This window comes from Rhinolophus sinicus, chromosome 1 (assembly GCF_057876585.1).
Source record: "Rhinolophus sinicus isolate RSI-liver-muscle chromosome 1, RSI-T2T, whole genome shotgun sequence".
NCBI classification, from domain to species: Eukaryota; Metazoa; Chordata; class Mammalia; order Chiroptera; family Rhinolophidae; genus Rhinolophus; species Rhinolophus sinicus.
Window position 1 is genome coordinate 46,291,260 of NC_142501.1, and position 23,278 is coordinate 46,314,537.

The window sequence follows — 23,278 nt, forward strand, 5'->3', positions numbered from 1 at the left end:
TGTCCCCATGGGCATCACCTTCTCCTCCCACTTCCATGGGCATCACCTTCCCCTCCCACTTCCATGGGCATCACCTTCCCCTCCCACTTCCATGAGCAACATCAAGTATGACCCAACACAGGGAGACATTAGCAACCCTAGCTGCTGTGAAATGCTAACTGGTACTACTTATGGGAAGCTAGTTGAAGACTGCATAGAATTGATTGGTTCCTGCACCGGTAGCTGGAATAAAAGGGAACTTTGAATAGCCCAAGAGGTGTAAGAATACAGATTTTGAATAATTTATATTACCTATTGCTATTCCTAGCCTATATAATGTACTGATACTTGAATTAGTCTGGGATCTGGATAATATAAAATTATTGTATAATATCTTTTTAGCATTTGAGGTTTTTTTTGTGTTAGCCTTATTTTTTTTCATTTAAATAATCATAGTTAGATATTTACCTAAAGACTGTATTAAATCCTTAACAACAGAATATTCACTTGTCACAAGATATGTTTTTCAGAAAATTCAGAATTGAAAGGAGAGTACTTTGAAATCTAATACAAAAGTTTACTGAAATAAAAATAATAAAATGGAGCAAGCCTAATTTTCAAAAGTGCTAAACATCTCCAAACACTTCCATAGTTGTAACATCCATTTTTCTTTTCTTTTCTTTTTTTTTATTTATTTAACTCTAAACTTCTTTGGACAAAGTGAGATTAAAGTGCTGTTTTTCTTACAGAGTTCTTATATTTCCCTGGGAAGGGATATAGCTATTATGTTTGTATAAAAGTGGCATTATTGTGGTCCATAAGTTTATGGAAAGTATAGTTATTCTTAATTAAAAATATGGGTTAACGCTTTTTCTGAAGCTTTTCCTTTTGGCTTCTGAATACTTTTATAAGAACCAAATTTTCTTGAAACAAAATTACACACTTTGATCTCCCTGTCAAAGATATTAGTAATTTTATGTTAACCTAAGCATTTTGATTTTTTCCTTTATTTTTTGAGTAAGATCTATGAAGGCAAATAACATGTTTGCTTGGTTCTTGTCTGCATTCTGAGCATGTAACATACTAACTGGTACAAAGTGGATACCCGATAATTATTTGTTCAATGAATGAATACCATACATCAAATGCATCTTATATGCACAGTGTTTAAAAATACACAATGAACACCTGTCCTCAGAGTTTATAATCTACTATTAGCAGAGAAAGACAAGTAATGAGGCTATTCCATAATTGTTTAATAAGCACTGTGAGAAATTAACACTAGACAGAGGATGCTGTGGAGATTTTAGAAATATGTAAGGAAAGAGTTAAAATTATAAAATGCCACAGCAATAACTAGAAATAAATACATTATATTTTGTTGCTCTAGTATATAAAAACGAATTTATGGTCTACTATCCATAAAGTGAGACCTTCTTTTTTTATTTATTTTCTTTTCCTTTTTTTTCTCTGGTAGCGATAATCTATTTCCACTAATTCCTGGAGGTTCTCTTTTGATCTCCATAGTGATTAATCAAAAGCAGTACGTTTATTCTGCTCCATGACTGCAGGTTGCACCCTTCACTTCATGCAGTTTTCTCAGTTTTCTCAAGCAATTAATGTTGGTGCTTCACCACAGTGGGAAATTCAATGAGAGGATCAAGGTGCAATAGCTCAAACTTATCATCTGTCTGGAAATTAACTCTAAGTACATGGCCAGTGGCTAGTTCAGATAAAAAGGACCATGCCATATTTTGCATATATCATCCACTATTTATTTTAGGATTCTTTGGAAACATTAAGTCATATGTAAACATGTTTTAAGTTAAGGAGAGACTGATTATTCAACAAAATCATTTTGTATAAGATGTTTTCATTTGTAAATGTTTAATGTACTATGAAAATGTCACACAACTCTCATTTTCTAAAATAAGGAAACCCAGGACTAGTTGGCATACTCAATAAACTGCTCCCTAGTTACTTGGTGAAGCATAGATAAGTCACTGCTTTAATTTCTTGTGAATTTAAATGGAGACTCTGTGACAAAGTCAGATGAATAAAGTCATTGGTCATTTAGGACATAGGTGCAAAGTAAATTAATGAGAACGTGTTCTTTCCTTTTGTATTGTCAAAATGCATCGTGGAATTGTGAGTGAGATGGTAGAAACATTTTATCACTATAATTCCCCATTTTAGTGCATAGTGTTTTTTAGAAATGGCTTTTATTAAATTAATCTAGTTTAGAAGCTTCTCCTCTTAAACTGGATAGAAAAGTTTTTATAATAGAATGAAAATTTTAAAATGTGGTATACATTCAGTCAACAACTATGCATTTAAAAATGCATGCACCCTATGGATTTCAGTTTTGATCACTAGAAAACAGAATGAATACAACCATTCTAGTTTTGTTGAGAAGATAATGTATTTGGATGATCCTAATAAAGTGTCTGGCATTTTATCAGACTTTAAATGTTTATTTTATTTCTCTTTAATCAACTAGTACAAAAGGCCTTACATATCACCTAGTTCGAATGTCTGTTAAAGTGTAGGCCATCTCCGCCTCAGGTGAATTAGTGTCTGCCTGAGCACTTCCAGCACCAGGAAACTCATGCTTTCTCTAGGAGGGCCCCATCCTTAGAAAGTCTTTTCTCTGCTAACTGAGTTCTGCCTTTGGAGCCACCTGGTGCAATTCTATTTCCTTGGCTCTGAGACCATCCTTCTGGTTAGATGACGAAATGGCAAAGAGATTCTATCAAAACCATGAGGATATATCATTATCAGAAAAAATGAGCACTAATAAACAAAATAAAAATATTGTGAAGAAAACCAAAAAGCAATTAATAACTAGTCTTTGTTCTGAAATGTGCTCATTCTACACATAAACCTTACTTTGTTACCAAGTGAATTTGAGCCATCCAGTTCCATTTTATCATGGTTTCATATGTGTCTTATGAAAAGTTCATAAAACTTTTCAAAAGTAAATAAAAAGTTCAGGATTATATAAATGTTAGACGCTATTTGTAAGGCACTTTGGTTAATTATGAAATTAAATCCATTTTTATTTTATGGAGAGGACATTTAAAAATCTATAAAATGCCAGTATACTTATAAACAATTATTTCCTTTTACTTCCACCTTAGATATAATTAGATGTTTGACCAATGAAACAGCCTTACTTGAAGAATAAAAATTACAATTCCTAGATTTTACTTTAAGAGACAAGGAAGTCTGTCATTGCTAAAAGTAGTCATTTATAATCACTATATGGATAGAATTTTTTATTTATTTTAAAGATAAATAATTTCTACAACTAATCAAGTTATTAAGTATAATATTTCCTTGATATCTAGCCTTGATATAGTTTCTAAGTAAATAATATACACATGTTTCTGAAGTGAGATAGCAGAAAGTTATCACACTGTATGTTCCTAGGCCACATGATGAAGAATTTTGCCAAGCAAGATTGTACGTACTCCTGTCAAACTGCTTTATCAATGGCTCATAACAAATTTGAAATAATGTAAATAGCAATAAAGCAGGAAAACGATACAAATTGTGGCAAATACTTCAAGACAGCAGTTCTATATTTCGAAGGTAAATCTTATGAAAGGGTTTTTGGTTTTCCTTTCTCTTTGTCAGTGTTAAGACTATTTCAGGCAATCGTGCAGGCCTTTGATTTGCCTTTGACAGCTTTAATCATATCTGCATTGTACACTTTGTGATAGTCTAAGACTGATAGAAGTATAAGTAACATTAAGACATATTTGAGAATATAATGCTCAGTCAATATCATTGGTGACAAAGTCAGTTAAAAAGAACTTTTCACAACTGAAATGTCTGAGTCATAACAAAATATTACCCAACTTGAATGTTTGCAGATTCGGTACTGGTCCGTCCATGACAAAGAAGCTGCTGCACACAGAGTTCAGGTCAACAGCCAAGAGTACTCGGCCAAGCTCGAGAACCTTCTGCCGGACACCCAGTACTTTGTGGAAGTCAGGGCCTGCAATAGCGCAGGCTGTGGACCTCCCAGTGAGATGACTGAGACCTTCACCAAGAAAGCACGTGAGTCTCAACATTTGCATTTTAAACACTGTCAAAAACTACCAATAGATTCTATCATGATGAAGGTACATTTGAGAAAAATTTACTACCTAGCGGTCTTAGCACATTTGGTTTTCAGTTCTTTCCAACACAATCACACAATTAAAAAAAAAAAAGAAAAACATTGTTAGTTAATGTAGATGATGAAAAAATGTGGAATGCCTTTCTACATTTAATGTTCTCTTTTAGCAATGAAAGTACAGAATCTCCTTTTGTAAAGACTCCCCTCAAAATTTTGCACCATTACATAATTAATCTGTATTCATTTTGTTATTATTTTACTTTCTTTTCATAGAAATGCATTGACAACATGATAGAATTAAAATTATGCTTACTTTTTTATGCTTTGATTTACAAACTTTCATCACTGCACAACGCAAATGCAAGTTAACTGCTGTAGCACTACGTTTACCCTCTATCACCACATGTTCTTTGTTCATATAATAAGACCACCCACCCTGCTCAGATTTATGGTCATCCTCATCTATCTGCCTTTACTTTGAGATCTCTTTCTTGAATCAAGTTGAATATATAAAAAAGGAAAATTTATATACAGGACTCGAGGGAGTTTTACAATAGTTTGAAGACATGATTACCATTAGGGCTTAAAGATGTATGTAAATTCATTTGGAGAAAAAGAAACTTCTAACAGAACATGGTGGTAAGAGGCAGACTTTGGTATCCTACATGGGGTCAGATCCGTTTCTGCCACTTATGAAATGTGTGACAACAGACAAATTACCTCACATCTTTAAATCTCAGTTTTCTAATTTGTGAAAGGCTTCATTCCTTTGTTATTTCTTCCATTTATTCATTCATTGAAAGTATGCTAAGTGCCCAGCATTGCTCCAGGTGTTGAGGATACAGAAGGTCAGACCCACATCCTCTTCTCACAAGGTTTACAAACTAATGGAAGGAGAGAGAAAATAAATAAAATAAAAACAAATAAATATGATATTATCAGATGATAGGGCAATAAAGTGAATAAACAGATGCTAAAATGGAAAGTGACTTGGTCAAGAGCCAAATTCCAATTGAGTGGTCAAGAATGGCCTCTTTGAGAAGATGCCATTTGAGCTAGGATATGAGTAATAAGAAGGACCCACTATCAGATGACTGGGGCTGGAGGTGGAGAAAGATTGTTGCAGGCAAAGAAAATAACTAGTGAAAAGCTTTTAGGTGGCAAGAGTTTGATATGCTTTAAGTATAGAAAATCCATTGGGGCCAGAACATAGGTTCTGAGGTGAGGAGGTGAAGTGTGCTGGCATCAGAGTATGAAGGCCCTTATAAATCATAGTTTGAGTTCTTCCTAAGTATGATAGGAAGCCATCAGAAGATTTTAGGGAAGAGAGATTTATCTAATTTATGTTTTGAAAAAAATCACTCTGGCTTCTAGATGGACAATGGATAATGATGGGTAAGAGTGTAAGCAGAATAGCCAATTAGGAAGCTATTTTAGTAGTTGGGGAAAGAAATGGCAGTGGTTAGAATTCAGTCATAATAGAAGTGAAAAATTCTTTGCAAGCAGAATTGTGAACTTGCTGATATTCGGATGTTGGCAATGAATGGGATGAAAAACAATGCTAGTTATTTTTGTGTTTTTTGGGTTTTTTTTGAGAAATTGGGTGTTTGGTTGTGAAAGACTCACAGACAAGCATATTTGGGGGTACATAGCAAATGTCCCATCAACATTTTATTATATTGGAAAAGCCTTTCAGAGATTCAAGTAGAGATAGGCAGTCGCACACATGTGTCTAGAGGTTAAGAGAAAGACTAGACCTTGAGATAGAGTTGTGAATACTTAAAGCTATAGGCCCAGATTTAAGATTTAGGTCAGATTCACTGAGGATAGAAGGGGGCTCAGGATTAGATCTTAAGTTGTTCCAACATGTAAAAATTGAGCAGAGAACATGGAGCCAGTAAAGCATGGCAATGAGAGATAGCAGCCAGAGAGGTTAGAAGGCAGACCCAGATGTTAAAAGATCATGAATTTAAGAAAAGAATGAGCTTCAAGAAGGAATTAGGAGGCCAATTCTGTGAAGGACTGAAAAGATGTTAAATTTGAAAAAATTTTAAAAAGTGACATTAGATTTGACCTTGATAGCAGCAATTTCAAAAGACGTGCAAAAAGAAACCCAAGTGAGAAGATAATACAAGTTAGTTACATTACCTACCTCACAAGGCCGTGGATATATGTACCCATGGATATAAAGTGTTTAGCATAGTGTCTGGCATATAGTAAAGCACTCATCAAAATTAGCTGTTGTTGTCACATTATTACCATCCCGGATGCAATGCAGCTTGCGGAACTGAAGTTAGATATGATGATTGTCAATCCTGTACTATTACTTTTCACAGCTCCGAGCCAGCCACCAAGGATCATCAGCTCCATAAGGTCTGGTTCACGTTACATAATTACCTGGGATCACGTGGTCGCACTATCAAATGAATCTACTGTGACAGGATATAAGGTAGATAAACGGTTACTAGATTACTCCTTACCCAAGTCTCACTCTTATAAAGAGTAATTGATGTTTGGACTCCGCTGTTTTGAAAAACCCATTCAGCTTTCTTATTCTAACTGTGTAGCAGACTCAGGTGACACAGTGCCATGATACATTTTTAACTGAGAAATGATCTTCAGTGAAGTCTAGGAAAATGCTACATCAAGTAAGCAAGATAGAATAGCTTCTTTAAAGTATAGAGGTGTTAGAATAACCAGCACCTAAAGAACAGAGACAGAATCCATTGTTGTTTGACAGTGATTAAAATAGTGTCACCCAGCACACAGTGAACTTTTTCATGTATTGAGTTGCTTTCTATAAATGAACAAAAATGAAAAAAAAATCATTTCTGTATGTTCTCTATATCACACCCTATCATATTTTTCATCGTATACTGAATTTTAGGAATAATATAAAAAAATCAAGTTGTGAGGCAAGTTTTTAGACTACACCAATATATTGAAAGAGCCCTCATTTTGTACTATTTATTAAAGTAAAACAAAACATTTTTCCCTGTTTTAGTTCATCTCAAATAAATAAAATTCAGATGCATAAGGCACATCCTCTTGGATCACCCTAAAATAATAGGTGAAATTGATTTCTGTGTATTAAAAATAATATTAATTTTACAGCAAGTATTACACATAGCTATCTAGGATTTATTTTATTAATAAAAATGAGAATATTCTTGTTTTAGTTTTAGGACATTGGCTCATTATTACCAATTTATTAAGTATACGTATTTTGGGACTTTTTAAGGTACTCTATAGACCTGATGGCCAGCATGATGGCAAACTGTATTCAACCCATAAGCACTCCATAGAAGTTCCAATCCCCAGGGATGGACAGTATGTTGTAGAGGTTCGTGCACACAGTGAGGGAGGAGATGGAGTGGTGTCTCAAGTCAAAATTTCAGGTAAGCCAGTCATTTATGACACATTTCAATTAAGTACTTGTAAGTTCTAGACCATATGGAATATCAGTAAAGGTAGAACTGATATTCATACCAATATCAGTGTTTTGCTAAATAGATTTGAAATGTCAAGGATGCCCTGAAACTTAATATTTCTTCCCTTATGAGTCACAAAAGTAAATTTGCAACAAACCACATACTTATTGATTATTATCTGGATGTCAAAGCATAATGAAAATACCATAATGCATTAAAATGGCACATAATACTAGACCATTAGGTAATATTATCCAAACTTCTTGTATATCAAAAGGAAATTCAATTGATATTCTTCTAGCCCCCTTTTCCTTGTAATTCACATATTAATATAGTAATAAAATAGAAAGATTTTATTAGATTTTTATTTTAATAGAAATGATGTCTCCTTTACCATCACCGTTTCTTTACCTCAGCAGCTCTGTGCTTTCTCTGAAAACTCTGTATTTCTCACAGCATTGGTTAATTCAAAACAAATATTTGAGGCAGTGATTTCTTCCCTGTTTTGAATTTGTTGAACTATATCATTGGTTTAAATTTTCTTTTTTCTCACCCTGTATGCATGAAATAGTTTAATTATAAAGAATTAAATTTTATGTTAATTTGAAAATTTTATGAGAGACTTCTGAATATTAGAAGATGCTAAATCAACGATGGGAATAAATGATTTGGGAACTAAAAAATGGTGAGTTACACCTAATTCATGAATATTTCTATATGTTAAACTAATAAAATGTCATTAAAACAATGCCGTGGTTTTTAGTCTGACCATAACTGCATAAAGAAACTATAGAATTAAAATTAGGAAATGTTAGATATTTGGTGAATAGTACCATTATACACTTTTTAAATTTAAATGTGGATTTATTTGCAAATTGTTTAAATTATTTATAGTGAGGAAAGCATATAAATACAAATGGAAATTTTAGGCTGTCTCATAAATTTAAATTATTCACATTGAAACCTTTTTAGGTTAGATATTATTATGTTGTTTTAGAAATTTGGAAAATACAAAAGTCTAGAAGAAAACAATAATCAGTTATATTCCAAATAGTTAAATTAACTACTATTAATGTTCAGTAGAATTTACTTCTAGTTACTCTATATGCATATATAATTTCATGTTTTAGTTTCTATTAAATATATCATGTTATATCCTATTTTTATCAATTATGTTACATGAAAATTCCCCAATCATGTCATTAAAACTTTTTAAGTTTCATTTAAAATTATATATAATATTCTCTCAAACAAATGTACAAAGTTTATCTACCCATTTCATTTTTTCTTATCATAATACTATTTTGAATACATTTCTATAAATTAATCTTTCTGCAAGTTAAATTCAAATGAGATGAAGTGTTTTACTTTTATGTTGCCAAATGTCTTTTAAAATATTTATCAATTTATGTTCCTATCATTATTTTATATGAGTGTGTTTCCCACAGCACCACTGTAATATTAGTCTCTTTTTTACTCATTACCAATTTGAAAGGAGAAAATGGCATCTGTTTAGAGTTGAAGCATTTTCTAAATTCTGTACTTTGATAACATGCCATCAACATTTTCATACTTAGCAGAGCTGTTTTACAAAAGGAAATCAGAAGGAAATATGGACCCAAAAGACCTGGGTAAATTATTTTTGAACTCTGATCTTTCCTGTCTAGAAGCCAGCCATAGCAGACTGTTGTCCTCTTCATTTCCTTGCCCCTTAGTTATTCCTAATGTGAAGGAGAATCTAGTTTATGGGATTTAAATGACACAAGTTTACAGCTAGAGATGCTTTAGCAATTACAATATCATCGTTATAGTTATAACTAGTGGTGTGCTGATAAATGTTAAGCAACTGACTCCCCATGGATGGGAGGAATCCCTGGATTGTAGTGTTTGCAAATTTCTGTGGTGTGAATATTTTCATCATGTTAGATTTCAAGTTTCCACATGATGTCCCTAAATGTGGAACTGGGAAGAGATACTTGTATTCAGTAGTATACATTATGTAGTATCATCACCATACAGATGCAATAGGAGGAACCTCAAAAGCATTGATGACATTAAATGTGGTAAAATAATTAAGTGATGAGTCTGAGTATTTACTATCTTTATTGGAAACTTTTTAATTTAACTAATAAGTTTATATATATATATTATATATATATATATATATATATATATATATATATATATATATATATGTAAAAATTTTAATAACAGTGTTTTAAACAAGTCACTCATAAATGTCTTAAAAAATTAACAATTGTCTCTCGGGAGGTGGTATGGACCAGCTACAGCATGCCATGGTTATTAACTGACATCTTGTTGTAGAGCCCATGTGTAGAAGACACAGAGTATGCTTCTTTAAAAAACCTCAAACATACTCAGAATAGTTTCTTCTTTTCCTTTTTTTTTTTTTGCCAACTGAAGGACAATACTCTTATTAATGCAGAATGTGTTATTTATCTCTTAGTCTGACCATACTGTACAAAGAAACTGAAGAATTAACATTAGGAAGTGTCAGATGTTTGGTAAATAGTACCATAAAAATCAGAATTTTATGATTTAAATTGGGATTTATTTGCAAATTATTTAAATTATGTGTAATGAGGAAAGCATGTAAATGCATAATGGAAATTTTAGGCTTTCTGAGATATTTAAAAGACCTCAAATATTTTCCTTTGTTTCAGTTTTCATATCTAAAATATGTAGCCAGGAATCTAAGACATTGCTATGGTAACGTTTATATGCATTATGCCATCCATCCATTCATTCATTCATTCGTTCAACAAATATCCATTAATTGCCTACAATACATTAGGCACAGTTCGCATACTTATAATGTGTTGCCATTTATATATTTTCACATCTCTCCAAGCCCACATCACAACCATCCCCTCTGGCCCTATTGCAATTCTAAAATTTTTCTGGGGCTTGCAATTTTGGCTTCCTATACTCCATTCTCTATGCAGCAGCCAGAGGGATCTTTTGAAACATAATTCAAGTCATATTAACTTTCCTCTTAGTTATCCTGTAGAATAAAATCTAAATTCTTTACCATGGCCTATATAATCTGGTCCTGTCAAAGTCGCTCACCTCAAGTAAGTGATTTCTCCCTTGCTCCATTAACCTTCTTTCTGTTGAACATACCAACATTATCCCTTCCTTGAAGCATCTGTACTTGTTCTTGCTGCTGCCTGGAAGTCTCTGTACCTTGGCATGGCAGGTTCATTCTTGTTTTTTTGTTTCTGCTCAGATGTCACCTCCTCAGGGAAGATTTATATGGCAATCAATGTAAGATAGCCCCCTATTCTGATTTTTTATTATATCATATCACTGTTTTTTTTCTTCATGATGTTTATGACTATTTAAAACTATCTTATTTATTAATTTATACTGTTGATTGTCCATCTTCATTGTTACTTGAATGTAAGTTCCATGGCAGCAAACTCTTTTCTGCCTTGTTCAGCCTTTGAATCACCAGCACCTAGGGTACATGCCCGCCACAGAAAAAGGTTTTAACAAATAATTGTTTAATAAAGTCATGATTCCTGTATAGAATAATGTTTAGTTAAGAGAATAATTTGGGCCACTTAAACTATAGTTTAGATGTCTCGAATGTTGATACACTCCCCTTTCGGCACAGGATTTGAATTATGCCATGGGCTAATGACAAGGTTGATTCTTACAAAGATTAAAACTTTGTGTTAGAGGTATTCTAAAAAATTTTTTAGACATAGTCACCTGTAACTCCACTTCTCTCTGACCTGAACACTGTTATCTGCTGTCTTAATAAATTATCCCACATTTGTAGTTTTTAGTTCACATCATGGCAAATGTAACACTGCAAATGTTTCATTACAAGCATACTATCTCTAATAAGTTTAAGATTGTTTTTTTAAGACTCTTTTGTTCTTATTTATATTTGTGAGCTAAATTAAGAATAATATGAAGGTAGTCACAATATTTTGAATAAAAAATTAATAAGCTAACTTGACTTATTATATATTATGCATTTTAGAATATAGATTAACAAGTAATCTTGGTCATAAATAAATATTCATAGAGAAATATATATTTCATTATGTATGTTCGAATATACATATCTTGAGCTTTTATTTTTCTTTTTAGTTTAAACAGATTACAGATATCTCAGTCAAATTAAGGAAGATTTTTAAGGACATTTTAGAGTCTGGATTTCTTAAGAGCAAAAAATAGTCATTTGAAACCTTTAAGGTAGCAGTAATGTAATCAGATATTTGCTCTTGAAAAATCATGTTGGTGATTGTGGAAAATATATATGTAGGGGAGTAAGATGTAAGGAGATGAATTACAAGGTTATTATCATAGACTGATTAAAGATGATGATGGTCTGGCCTGGAAAGAGGGCAGTGGTGAAATCTCGGGTAGGTCTACAAGAATAAGGCATCTTTTCCATTTGATTTAAAGTTGTTATATATTCATTTTGTTGACTTTATGCCTTCTAATAAATCTGTAATTTATCCTGATGTTACCACAGATGATGCAATCTAAACATTTAACCTACTATTTTTGGGAACTCAAGCTATTAAGTTAAACTATATACCCAAAGCCACTGACTTAAACACTGATGAAAAACACATTTTTTTTTACACTGTCCTGTTCTGTCAAGTGGCAGAAGAGGAAGGCCTAGGAAACCATGTTTTAGGTGAAGCCTTCAGATATTTAGCTCCATTACTCATGTGTTCCCCTCTCCAGTGCCTAAGAAGTACAGTATAAAAGAAACAAGAGGATAGTTGGGATGTTTAGATTTAATTCATACATTATTAGAATAAAATGTGATATTAACATAATCAATTTTGCAAATAGATCCTCTGTAAGAATTTTTACAAACCAATATTGGTTTTTGGAGCTTCTAATCTTGTATAATAGCCTATGTATATACGGAGAGGATAATAATATACATATCACTCTTAGGTTTACTTTATCCCGCCTTCTTTAGTGACAGGATGCTATATAATTCAGTGATTCCCATATCTGCAACTTTGTAAGTATCATTTATCATTTGGGAAAAAGACATTGCCATGAATAAATTAAATACTAACCTGAATATTTGAAATGGTGTATTATATGACAGTTGAATGCCATTCTCATAAGAACATCATCATAATTTTTAAAATTCATCTTGTGACAATGGCACAAAAATTATCACTAAGGAAAGGCTAGCTCTCCAACCATTTTGAAATAAACAGACATTTTGTTTTCCTTTACTATATGTTGTGTGAAATTGATTTGAGAGTTTAAGTGGATGAATCCATCCTATATATTTCTAGGCTGAAAAATAGCTTACATTTAAAATTACCTCTAACATATCTATTCCTTTCATTAACCTTGAATCATGACTATCCACTCAAATCATTTTCCAATATATGGCTGTACTTAATACTCTTAGTTTTGTAATAAGCATGAAAACAGAGAAGAAATATCTAATAAAAGTAATATTTTGTACATCTCTAAATTTGACTCACTGCCCTGATCATTGTTAATGTAATTCTATGAATGACCCATGTTTACTCCAGGAGTTGAGCTTACAGGGAATTCCCAGTCTTATTTATCTTTTAGAAGCTTTGAGCGCTAGTTCTAGAAGCAGATTTTACCACTTCAGGCCATAGATAACATCTTTGCATCTAAACTAACCGGGGTTTTCCTAACTCTTCCTCAAGGTTTCCTTTCAGCTACAAGTAAGTTCATACAACTGTCCCAACATATTATTTTGTGTTCATTTATTTAGACTCAGACATAATTTGGTTGGAAAATTCCTCAGTGGAATACATTATTATAAGAATAGAAAGGGAAATTAAAGATAATCTTCCCAGATTCACTTACTACCAAAATAGTTTCGGTTTATGAAATATAGTCAGTCTCTGGAGCTATACTTTAGTATTATAATGTGCAAATAGTTTTTATCCTCTGTTAGCTAAAACTTACTCTTTAAAAAATTACATATTTTCATAATACTTTTGCTCTCCATAAAATTGATTCATTCAATAAACATCTACTAAACACCTACAAAACGGCAGGCTTTCTGCTAGTTTATCGGTTACGATAATTGGCAAGCACTTCTGAAGCTTGGATTCTAGTGGATATCAGGAGAATATAGAACTAGCACCAAATAATAAAAATGAATTTATATGCAGGTTTATTAAGGCTTATAAGAAAAAAAAGATCAGTGGCTAACAGAGAGAATAAAAACAGTAGAACTTACTTGAATAGGGTGATCAGGTCAACCTCTCTACTTAGGTGATGCTTAGCCTGAAATCTAAAGGAAAGGAACTAGCCATATCACAAGAGGGGTAAGAGTCCTAGGTACAGGGGGAATGGCAGAAAAGAACTTGTCCTGCTCAAGAAGCTGAAAGGAGGCCAGTGCGCTTGGTGTGCAGTGGTGTGATATGAGTTGAAGAGATGAAAAGAGCAAAAGCCATGAGCGGCCTGGCCTGGATTATATCTCAGACTCATATCATTCTGCTCTCATTCTAACGCTCTCCCTCACCCCATCTTTAAAGGCTTTTGTGAGAAGTTTGTACTCTATTCTGCGTTCAATGGCAAAACACAGATGTGCTTTCAAGAGATGAGTGATGCAATCTGATTTAAGATCATGTTTTCTGTAGTGTAGAAAATACATTGAAATGGAACAAAAAGGGGAGTCAGTAGAGCTGGTGAGAAGTGAGCAGGTCTGAGACCCAATCAGAACAGGCAGATTTCTCTTTCAGAAAGAATCAATTTATAGGATAATTTAAGTTTCTTATTTCTCTGAGCCACAAAACAAATTACAAGATCTCTTCCAGGATAAATTATTAAAGGATGTATATGGAGACGTTATATACATCCCAGATGGGAAAATGAACATTTTAGAATGTTTCTTATAAAACTTTTTAGGTAGAAAAACATAAGAGTTAGTAATAAAAATATGGGGAAAACAGATTCATAAACTTCCTGGAGGAAAATGTCTCCATCGTCATATTTGGCTCCTTCCCAAGCATTGGAACCCCCTGTAGGAAATTTATGGCTTGTGTTCTCTGAACCACAGTTCAAACACTGTCTGTAATGGGGAGGAATTCACCATTGTGCAAGAGCCCTTAGACTTATTAATACCTTTCCTTAAGATCACAGATCTCTGGTCAATTCTATAATGATTGAACTAGTTTTCAATTAACTCAAGCTCACAGGATCAACCCATAGATTGCTATAAAGTGTCTTCTCTCTTCTATCAGTGAAAGATGATGTGTCTTTTAGGAAAGATGAAACATCTCTAGATATTTTAATCAAGTATTGAATTAAATTCTTAAAAGAAAACCTTTTTATAAAAGCTATGAGAGTGAACGATTTCTGCTTTTGAGAAAAGCAAAAAAGATGTCATTGAAAGGAACCACGACTGGTGGTCCATCTCCCTACAGCATTAAAGTGGGGGACCCTAGGAGAACCCTCAAGGGCCGTGGCACCGCCTTACCTTTGACACCCACTGAGGCCCATGGTCCTGCCCACCACTGCCAGACCAGTGGTGGCTTCTGCTTTTCTGTGACCTTCCAGTTCTCCCACTAGTTCCTCTCAGTGACAAGAGAGTCTAGGAAATGCAGTTTTCACAGTTTTACCCCAGAGATAGAAAGGAGAGAATAGAAAGCGAGAGGAATGATGCTGAAATTCCAAAAGAAAATACAGCACATTTTCTCCAAAAATAAGTAGGTTTACATGATAACCATCAAAACTAACAAGAACCCAGCTAAACATGGATATTTTAGGAGATGTTAAATGAAATGAAAGAAAGAAAATAAATGGCTTTAACCTCTAAATTTATTTCATGATATAGAAATTCACATTATTAGAAACACCATTAAAATTATAGGACAAGACACCTGTAGGTATTGAAACTGTATTATGAAAAAATGAAAATACTAAAACAGAGATTTACCCAACATATAGAAAATAATAATATCACTTGATCACCAACACTCACATATAACAATGTGGCTACAGTTTTTAGTTCCTCCCCATATTTTCTTTTTCAATATTATGATAACATCATAACAGACATCATTGTATGTAGATCTTTTTCCTGAATTTCCAATTTTATTTTTCTTAGAAAAGATTCCTAGAAGTGGAAATACTAGGCAGGACCTTTCAAAGATTTCACAAATACTTGACAATTGCCAAGTTGCTATCCAAACAGCAATACCCACATTTTATCATTGAACAGTTTTTTTAAATAGCATTTTGCTATTCAAAAATAAATAAACGAATAAATGAATAAATGAATAAATAAAATAAACTTTGTTAATTAAAGCGCAGCAGGAAAAGCCTGCTCTGATAAATAACTGGAAAAGAGAATCAATGAAATGAGGGAACCATCTATGCAGTCATCTGAAAGGAAAAGTATTCCTATTAGAACCCTATGAAAGCCTTGCACTAGAAGTATGTTTAGATGTTCAAGAAACAGCCAGGAGATGAGTGTGACAAGGGCAGAGCAAGCCCTGGGGAGAGTGGACACAATGAGGCTGGAGAGGTAGATGGCATATGAATTATGACAAGGTTTACAGATCCTCCTGTTTAAAGACTTTGGATTTCACTCTAAATGTGATGAGAGGCCATTGAAGCATTTTAAGAAAAGAAGTGACATGATCAGGTTTATATTTTACAAGTCTCTTTCTAGCTATTCTTTGGAAGGAAGTAGAAATTTCATGAATGGTACAAAAAAATCTGTGAATCTCTGGGAATGGGAGCACAGTAGGAAGCCAGAAGGTAATAGTGCAAGCAAGGCATGAAGTCTATGTTGCCTAGTGTGGTCACAGTGGAAGTAAGTAGTTTTAGTCAGAATTTTTTTGGAAGAAGATTCGACAGTGTTTTGTAATGATTTGATAAGGAGTATGAAAGATGATTTGGCATAACTCTAAGAATTTAGATTGACCAACAGAATCATCTAGTTAAATAGTCAACATAAATACTTACTTTTAACAGAATCATCTACTTAAAATAGGTGATTGGAGAAAATAAGTTGGGAGTTTAAATTCTGACATGCTCAGCTATGCTATGTCCATCCAGGTGACAGCCAAGTGGAGATGGATTTTTAAAAAGAAGAAAAAGAAAAGAGTCATCTAGTAAAGTGAGAAACCAGCTGAGGTCAGATAAGAAACTTGTCAGAGAACCAGTTAGCATAATTATATAACTATCTGCAACCCATGCCAGCCAGGATACAGAAATGGAGACAGCAGATGGTTATTGGTGTTGCCTAAAGCTGGCAAATTACATGGTTAATATAATAGGAGATCAAGGGAAACAAGGGTTCATTACGTCTAATTAAAGAACAATTTAAATAGCTGACCAGAGAATTTGTGTCTATTAGAATATTTTCTGCTGTCAGTAACAAATCCTCAACTCAAAATTGTTTCAGAGATAGGTGGCCTTTAGGACTTAGTGAAATCAGTGTCTCAAAAATTCAATCAAGGACCACTTTTTACCCCCTTTCTGTACTTGAGAGTCCTCAGAACTGGCTTTATTCTTAGGCTTATCATCTCCATGCGGACCCGATACTAAGGAAGAAGGGTGTCAGTGTCTTTTGAAGTTCTATTTTAAAATGAAGGACCTTTCCCAGAAGCCCCTCAAGAAATCTTTCCCATACTGTCCAGAACTGTGCCACAAATCTACCGCTAAACTAGTTAAATGGCATTTCCATGGTTGCTCACAGTGATCAAGATTTACTGCTGATCTATGGATGGGAAAATCTTCGTTGAGAAGTGAACATCTGAAAAAAAAAAAAAAAAAAAAAGATAGAGAGTGTGTTTGCAAGGAAGCAGAGAGAAAAATATTTCTGCTTAGTATTCAAAGTTAAATAATGAGGTAAATAAACATGAATATAGGAAAAGGAAAAAGAAGAAACTAGGTCAAAGTGCAACTTCATAAATATGCAGAAAAAGAGGCAGGAAAAGTTACAGGAAGGATACAAAGTCAGCTTCAAAAGCCGAAAATGTAGGCAGGATTTTTTTTTTTTCCAGTAACAAGAGATAGTCATCAATATGGATCCTGATATCAAAACAAGGATTTATGACATTGAACAAGTTATCAAGGGTTATATCAGTAACCCTGATCCAAAGTCAATAAATACAGGTTTATCCCTAAAATGAATATATTTGGTACTATCACTGTTAAATATTTAAGTAGGAAATAGGAATATTTAAGGAACAGTTTAAGTTATTACTGCCACAAGAAAATTACGAAAGTTTTGCTTTGTTTTATATTTTAGATTAGATATTCCACAGTACTCAAATCTATGAGACAATCCCTTCCCCTCAAAACCTGCATTTGGTAGTCTTTACTAAACTGAGAAAGTTATAGTAGGAGGGTAGCATATAGAAAGAATATTGCTGATGGAACTAAAATTAGAACCTAACATGAGAAAGGACTCTCATATTTAGTAAGTGCTTTGGAAAAGGGGGTTGTAAATAAAGAAATTTATCATTTTTGAAGAATGTAATTATATTGAAAAAGTTTCAGAAAATGAACAGATGGTCCTAAGAGAAATACCTTGATTCAAAGATGGGCTTTATTTTTCTGAATTCTAGCTATCAGTAAAATTCCAGTTTTACTATATAGTAATCTGTTATTTTCACCTTGATTACATAGTACCAAGCTTTGTAGAATATCGTTATACAGTTTCAACAAATTTTGTAATGGGTCATAATATTTTGCATCAATAAATTGATCATGAGAAAATGAATAATATTGTGCAATGTCATATATTATATGTATAATTTTAATTATTCAGCAAGCTCAATTTTGCATTTTTATGAATGTTGGTATATTAGTGGCATAAAAATTACATTAATATTTCTGTTTTGTACACTCAAATGGATTTTAAATATTCTTTGATCCTAGGAAGGACTATTAGAATAGGTGAACCTCCCCTCAAAGCATAAGATATTACCTTATATTCTCTCCTGAAATAAGAACAACAAATAAGTGAATTAAAATAATTATATTATCTTTAATTGATATGTACATCAACCATAAAAGCACCATTTCAAAATTAATTTTCCTTGGAAACATTATAGGCTACATTGAAATTTATAACCCTCTCAGGAAAATATAAAGACAATTAATTGTCTGTGCTGAGAGAGTTGGGTTTTACATTTTCTCCCCTGAGGTTTGACACTTACTCACTATAACATAAATTTGAAACCCTTTAGAAAAGAAAATGATTTTGTAATTGTTCAAAGTAAAACCATGGTAATTCCTCACAAATAGATCTGGAAACCTTTAATGCTATAATAAGAGGGAATATAAAACACTTAAACTGGAAAGTGATATATCAACATATTAAAATGGTCCATTTGATACTACATTAGGGACCAGCATTAGTGATTTATGAAAGAATGTTTAGGTCTCAAAATACTTCCCATAGTTGGGTAAGGCTAGAAGCCAGGCCCCTTGGTAGATTATTCACAGTATGAGAGCAATGCAGTGAAGCAAACGACATTCCAGAGGCACTTTTTATAGACACCGTCTGCAAAACGAGCCAGACCAAGAGAAAATTAATCATTTAGGACATATTCCAAGAGCGTGAATTTCTCCAGCCAGTTGTCTTTCTTCTATAACCTACCATTCCTGGCCCTATATAATTTACTTTCATCTCTAAAGCAAATCACCAGCCTTGGTCATATGGCCATAGGAAGCAGGGAAAGAGAAGGGAGGTAGGTTGCAGAGAATTTAGGAAGAGTCAAGGGTAATGTAGATTACAGAGGGCTAGCCCAACAAGACCCTTAGCCCACAGGAGATGCCTCCAAGTCCAGATATTCCTGGAAGTTGTTAATTATTATGTTTGGATATCAGCTTCTAGGTAGATGACCCTACCAATGCCCTGGCCTCTTAATTCCTTTTTCCTGATGATCTTTTCCTCTGCCCTGCCTCAGCCACCCACCCATGATCACAATCTAGATAGAGGTTCACAGACTTGAATGTGAATTAGAACTTTAGGGATCCCTGAAACTTAAATGAGGGAAAAAAATTACATTTTAATTTTTACTACTTTCTAACTGAATAGATTACTCCTTCAAATATAAATGTAAGCAACAAATCACCATCACCAATTATAATCACAGATGTTCTCATATACTATTTCAGCATTGTAATATTGCTTCTTCAAAAATATGTTTATTGGAACTGATCTTAGTTCTTATTATTTAATGTGCTGATAAGCTCACAATTTTAGTGTGTTAGTTAATATATATCTGCTTAATTGATATTGTTACAAATGTTTTTCAGTATAGTTGGTTTCTTTTAATTCTATATATTGTATTTATGCAAAAGCATTATTTTCAGTGTTCTTGAAGATTCACTGACTGCCAAGGCATCTGTGACACACAAAGAGATTAAGAATCGTTTCAAATATTGATATTACTAATAACTGAAAAAAATTTAAAAATTTGTTTTAAGCATTCTATTTTCTTACTAGTAATTCTTACTAGTGATTCTTATCAACTTATTTCTTCAAATATCCTCCCAGCTCCAATAGTTCTTACACCCCCTCCCCACCCAGTCCTACTATTGATCCTGTCTTACTGGTTTTCCGTTATCCTTCGAAATTTCCACATGTGTCTTTATTTTTATTTATATGCCTTGGTTACTTAGCATAAGTATAGTTTGTTATTTACGTGTAAAATGGGAATAACAGTATTTACCATTTTATTGAGTAATGAATGATGAATAAGTTATTACCTCCTATTATTGTGAGTAGTAAATTATGGATAAGTTCTTACTATTATTGTAATTAATGAATAAATTAAAACCTATTTCCATGTACCTTAAACCTTTGCCACCCAATTCCAAATGATTGTGAGATGACAATATTCTTAACCTTTTTTCTATTGTTTCCTTAAGCGTTTTTATACACTTTTTTTCCTAGCAGCAGCTGCCACTCATGAAATTTTAATAGCACAGATATAGTACATATCTGTTTATGTTCTGTAGCCCTTTAGAAATACAAAAACCATTGTAGTATCTCAAATTTTTTCACCCCATAAGAGCCAATTTTCACTCCATGGGGACCATATAGCCCCTGTGGAGAATGCATGCTCGATGGATATACCCCTTCCATCCATTCCCAGGAGATAAAATAAGTTTTATGAGTTGATCAATACAAAAACTTCAGTGAGCTGTGTTTTGAGAAGACATTGTTTTGCACCTTCATAAGATTATTTTTTATTAAGTTATATTTTGGTGCTTTGTTATTATTGGCTTATACTAAGGAACATTATAAAAAAAAGGAACTAAACCAAAAAACAACTACACAAAATCTATTATCAAATTATTCCATGATTGCTGAGGATATGTTTTGCTGTACTACACAGTATCCTCCTTTTAAGGAACTATGATTGAAAATTCTCTTAGATAACGAAGGCTGAACCTAGAGAAGTGAACACCATAGGCCACGATAATAAATAAATAAATAGTTAAATAAAATAATTTAACATTTAATATTAAATAATATTCTTGAAATTCCTGTACACTACTGAATGGAGAGGATGAGATATTATTAGAGAAAGGACATGAAGGAAGACCACTCTATCTAAATTCTAGAAAAAGTCATCTCTTCACACTACCATACTGATACACACACACATACTCAAAAAAGGAAAATAAATACAGTTAAATAAATCCATTTTCCTCTGTAGGCAGCTTAGATATTACGTAGTGGAGCATATTTAATAGGAACCTCACTTACCCTCATACATACTCCAGCAGGTTATCATTATCTTCTTTCAATATAGTACTCTCCTTTAAAAGAACTCAGGGTGGTGGTAAGAAGAAAAACAACCCCTCTAATAAATATGTTTTTCTAATTTTTGAATTTCTAGTATTGTGTTAGTATTCATTATGGATTGTTATTTCAGGTACCTGACTACCTGAACTATACCTTAACCTGCATCCATTCTCTGGTCTCAGGACCAGAAGTACAAGGTGTGGTCAAACAATAAGGTAAATGTTTAAATTAGAAAATATATATATATTACAGTAAAAGACACATTGCCATTACTCCACTTCAAAATACTCCTCCTCACTTCAAACGCTTATCCCGTCATTCTTGCCACTTTCAGAAGCAGTTCTGGAAGTCCTCTTTTTTGAGTGTCTTTAGTTGCGCTGTGGTGGCTGCCTCAATGTCCTGAATCATTTTCACTTTGGGAAAGAGCCAGAGTCGCATGGTGCCAGATCTGGTGAATAAAGTGGATGAGGACACACCGTAATGTTTTTATTTGACAGAAATTGCCATACCAGAAGTCATGTGTGACATGGGGCATTGCATGATGGAGGATGATTTACAGCACACTTTAAACACACCTTCTCTCAACCGTAGCTCACACCCAACTGACTGCACCGAACAAGTTGAAATTTGTCACACACTGTTACCAAGGTTCCATGCACCACTTCCCGTATTGAAGATTGCTGTCTTTCCACTGGATGACACTCGGCATTAGCATTCACCATATTTTGTGATCACAACACACACATCACTTCTGATACGGCAATTTCTGACAAATAAAAACATTACAGTGTGTCCTCATCCACCTTATTCATTGGATATGGCACCATGCAACTTCTGGCTCTTCCCCAAAGTCAAAATGACCATGAAAGGTAAACATTTTAAATTGATTCAGGACATCAAAGCAGCCACGATAGCATAACTAAAGACACTCACAAAAGAGGACTTCAGAACTGCTTCAGAAAGTGGCAAGAACAATGGAATAAGCGTGTTCAAAGTGAGGCGGGGGGGGATTTTGAGGGGAATTAATGGCAATGTGTCTTTTACTATTATATATGTATGTGTATATATACATATTTTTTTAATTTAAACATTCATTGCATTTTTTCATCACACCTTGTAGATGTGATTTTCTTAAGCATGTTACTTGTTTTTATCTTTTGGATAACGAAATTAATGATTGATCTATTTCTCTATCTGTATTGCCTAGCCAAAGCTCAGAACCATATTTCCAAAGTATATAGAGCATTGTATATTTTAATTAAAAATATGTAAATATAGGGAAAGTGCTTTTTAAATGTCCCTGAATAACATAGACACTTACCAAATATTAGTAATACTAGTACTAGCATTAGTTGATGTTGATTTTGCTATTTTGGTATCATTATCTCTTAGCTTTGTCTCAATTTTCCTATGCTTATTTTCCTTCCTCTCAATTTCTTATTTTTTTCCTTTCTCATAATTTATGTATCTTTGTAAACTATTTCAAAGTCTTTTTAGAATGAGATAGCATATAACTCTTTACTTATATAAGTAAATATTTCTATTTTATTCTCTAGAGTATTTGATATATGTAATCAAATACTTTGCTAGAGAGAGAGAGAAAGAGAGAGAGAGAGAGGGAGAGAGAGAGAGAGAGAGATCATCTATTGACCCTCAAGAAATATAAGACACCCGGATCAGATTTCTAATATATGCTTTATGATTAAAATATGAGCTAAAAAGAATTCCTAAAATATATAAAGTCATAAAGAATGTTTTCTAAAATATGAGAGCCAATAAAATCTGAAGAGAAAGTGTTAAAAATAAATAAAAACTTGACACAATTAAAAATTGCTTATATATTTACTATAATAATTTTCATGGCAAATGGAGAGCTGTCATATGTGATTCTAAGGTTACAAAGAGATTGTAATCCAAGGAGAAACCTAAAACATAAAGCAAACCAATTTAATAGAGAAAGAT

General features: G+C 33.2%; 1 protein-coding gene across 3 annotated transcripts in view; it reads left to right on the forward strand.

Annotated features, from left to right (window-relative positions):
• CNTN1 (contactin 1) overlaps window positions 1-23,278 on the forward strand; it is a 289,420-nt gene that overhangs the window by 250,919 nt on the left and 15,223 nt on the right. For all 3 annotated transcript variants that reach the window (XM_019756344.3, XM_074325831.2, XM_019756345.3), the window contains 3 exons: window positions 3,858-4,044; window positions 6,442-6,554; window positions 7,347-7,503. In XM_019756344.3, the coding sequence (XP_019611903.1) occupies window positions 3,858-4,044; window positions 6,442-6,554; window positions 7,347-7,503 (457 nt within the window). The remainder of the gene's footprint in view (window positions 1-3,857; window positions 4,045-6,441; window positions 6,555-7,346; window positions 7,504-23,278) is intronic.